Genomic DNA, 2,983 nt, shown 5'->3' on the forward strand with positions numbered 1-2,983 from the left:
CGTCTGCTCGTTTGCCTCCTATCACATAAAAAAAAAAAAAAAAAAAAAGAAGTGATAATACCGTGTATTAAATAAAGTCGATTTTTCTTGTTGCTTAAAAAGTGACAAAGTTAAAAAAAAAATAGGATGAGGTTTATATTGAAACAGTTAAAGTACCTAGACTAACAAAGCTGCAAAGATCAAGTACATAAATACAAATATTAATCTCAAAATTTTGCAGACAGCTTAGTGAGCATTAAGTTATTTGCCTTCACAAAGAGGTTAATATTTCATAATCCTATTGCTTTCAGCTTAATAGTCTTAAATACATTGTTGATAATATTCTTCTTCTTCTTCTTTTCAGCCAAATGACGTCCACTGCTGGACAAAGGCCTCCCCCAAGGTTTTCCACAATGAACGGTCCTGCGCTGCCCGCATCCAGGCTCTTCCCGCGACCTTTACCAGATCGTCGGTCCACCTAGTAGGAGGCCTGCCCACGCTACGTCTTCCAGCCCGTGGTCGCCACTCGAGAACTTTCCTGCCCCAACGGCCATCGTCTCTACGAGCTATGTGCCCCGCCCACTGCCACTTGATTTTAGCAATTCTGCGAGCTATGTCGGTTACTTTGGTTCTCCTGCGGATCTCCTCATTTCTGATTCGATCACGCAGGGAAACTCCGAGCATAGCCCGCTCCATCGCCCTTTGGGTGACCTTGCTAATATTATTATCATCAAAATTAAAGGTCTTAACGCTTAACTCAGTCAGTAGCTGAGGTATGAGAACTGTGCAGGAGGGTATTTTTAAGACGTCAAACAAATATTCTTCAGATTTGTATGCTCTGTCACGTCATAATATGTCAATGTCATCCCTCCCATTCTTCTCCCATACCTCAGGCACTGACTGAACTGAAAGCGCTAGACCTATAAGAAGATTTATACGTCAAGCGAGGACCCATTATGTTTGATTAGCTCACCTGTCATCTTGTAGTATCATGGTAATTGCGTTACTAAGTTTCTCTTCAGTGACAGTTTCAATGTCAACTATAACACCAATGCCATGGTGGAGATATTGCGCTGCGTTGTACTTTTGGTCCCCAAACATCGGCATTCCAACGAGAGGAACCCCTGCTGTGATGGCTTCATCAGTGGACTGGAGACCACATTGGGTTACAAACAATTTGATCTTCGGGTGTCCTGGAAATAAATAAAGACAGAAAAGATTTTTATTTGGAACGAAATTTATTGTGAAATGAGGAGCAGGAAAACTATAGTAACCGACACAGGCCACAGATATGCCAAAATTAAGTGGCAGAGGGCGGGGCATGCTCGTAGAGATGGCTGCTGGGGCAGAAAAGTTCTCGAGTGGCGACCGCGAGCCGGAAAATGTAGTGTGGGTAGGTCACCGAAAGTACCTAAATGCGGGCAGCGCAGGACCGCGGTCATTGTAGAAAATCATGAAGCCTTTGTCCAGCAGTGGGAGTCATTTGGCTGAAACAAGCGAACTAACAATGTGAAAAATAATCTACTCTGTAAGGTGCTTAGATAAAGCAACGACATATCGCACGGTGTATCTTAGCGTTCCGAGTAATCGAGTAAAAGGTTGTGGGTTCAATTGCCACTTGAGTAATACGTAATACTTTTTTCAAGTTTTATAATTGTTCGAAATGTGCGTGTGTAGTAACTTCAAATGCAAAAAAAAATACTTACTCAAAAGATCAGATTGTGGCAGCCATTTTGAAATCCTTATATTTTTAGTACGTCCAGGGACATTTCCATGATTCCACTTCCACAGAATATCGTATGGCAATTTCGAGAAGACGTTTACTAGGATTTTTATCCTCTGCTGAGGGAATTGAGTGGGATCGATTATGGAGCCAAAACTGACGTAAATAACGCCGTTTTTAGAAGAATCTAGGAATGTTTGAAGATCCTGGAAGGTATTTATTGATCATTACGTTTTATTAAAAACTCAACTCTCTCATAATTTAATTATAGTGATAACTCGGGATGTATAAAATGTAGTAAATATTAGTGGTAGTTAATACTACCTTAGGTAGATCCTTTGCTGGTTTCTGATGCATACCACCAAGATGAACCACATTAGGAGGCACTGGTCGATTGGAATCCCACATGGGATGCACATTCAAGAACATCATATCCACATTATTTCTTAGTTCATCCAATTTCGGGACTTCTGGACCAAATACGTTCCTTAATACTTCATTAACATGATCATCAATGTCAGTATCTATAGAAAATTTATATTCAATGACAAGTGCTTTTATCTTCTCCCACAATGTACGGTTATTTAAAGTTTCATGTATTATTGATGGATAAATCAACGGGTGAGCGGCAGCGCCATACATCTTGTATATAGCAGTAGTAACACCAACTGTACTGAATTGAATCACTGGTGCTTTGAAAACATGAGTCAATCCCAATAAGGCTTCCATGTACGCCTCAACAATAATCAAATCATACTTCTTTGATTTATCTTTCAAAATCTTATTAACAGCGTCTGATTTCATTTGCTTTTCTATAGTCGATGCTACATTTTTGAATATTGCAGTGATTTCGCTGTTTTCCATTTTGTTATCAAATTTATTTAGCAGTTTCTTCCAATCTGCGTATGAAAGGTCGTGTACGTCTATTTCTGTTAAGTTTTCAGGTGATTTACCCTTTGGGAATATAGGGTCTGTGGTTACAACGACCACTTCATGGCCTCGATTCACAAGTTCCAGAGTAAGTGGTCTGAAGACAATCTGGTGGCTTATGGACGGGGTAGGGTAGTAAGCCAGAATCCTAGCTGCTTCACTGATAGAGTTTATATTTGTAAAGCAAATCACACTGAATACAATCAATAAAAATCGAGACATAATACATTTGAAACACTGCTAACACTGTTAAACTGACTGCTACTGCTGTCTCGCTACAAAAATATCCTTACAAAAGTTTATAGAGTTACTGAATCAGATAAGAAGGTACTTTAAAACGTTAAAACGATT

The 2,983-nt window shown here is 39.6% G+C and overlaps 1 protein-coding gene across 1 annotated transcript; it reads right to left on the bottom strand.

Annotated features, from left to right (window-relative positions):
- Nucleotides 1–948: 948 nt before the first annotated feature.
- LOC135083260 (UDP-glycosyltransferase UGT5-like) lies at nucleotides 949–2,595 on the bottom strand. Its single transcript, XM_063977999.1, has 3 exons — nucleotides 2,027–2,595; nucleotides 1,686–1,908; nucleotides 949–1,172 (listed from the first exon to the last, which is right to left on the bottom strand). The coding sequence occupies exons 1-3, from the start codon at nucleotides 2,564–2,566 to the stop codon at nucleotides 949–951; spliced, it is 987 nt and encodes a 328-aa protein (XP_063834069.1). The 5' UTR covers nucleotides 2,567–2,595.
- Nucleotides 2,596–2,983: the final 388 nt, after the last annotated feature.

Source organism: Ostrinia nubilalis, chromosome 23 (genome assembly GCF_963855985.1).
Source record: "Ostrinia nubilalis chromosome 23, ilOstNubi1.1, whole genome shotgun sequence".
Taxonomy (NCBI): domain Eukaryota; kingdom Metazoa; phylum Arthropoda; class Insecta; order Lepidoptera; family Crambidae; genus Ostrinia; species Ostrinia nubilalis.

Excerpts from the sequence above, each read along its gene's own strand:
- LOC135083260 (XM_063977999.1), bottom strand. The coding sequence starts at position 2,566 with ATGGAAAACAGCGAAATCACTGCAATATTCAAAAATGTAGCATCGACT. Across the intron at positions 1,909-2,026 it reads CAGCAAAGGATCTACCTAAG|GATCTTCAAACATTCCTAGA; the intron begins GTAGTATTAACT and ends AATACCTTCCAG. Across the intron at positions 1,173-1,685 it reads GCCACAATCTGATCTTTTGA|GACACCCGAAGATCAAATTG; the intron begins GTAAGTATTTTT and ends ATTTATTTCCAG.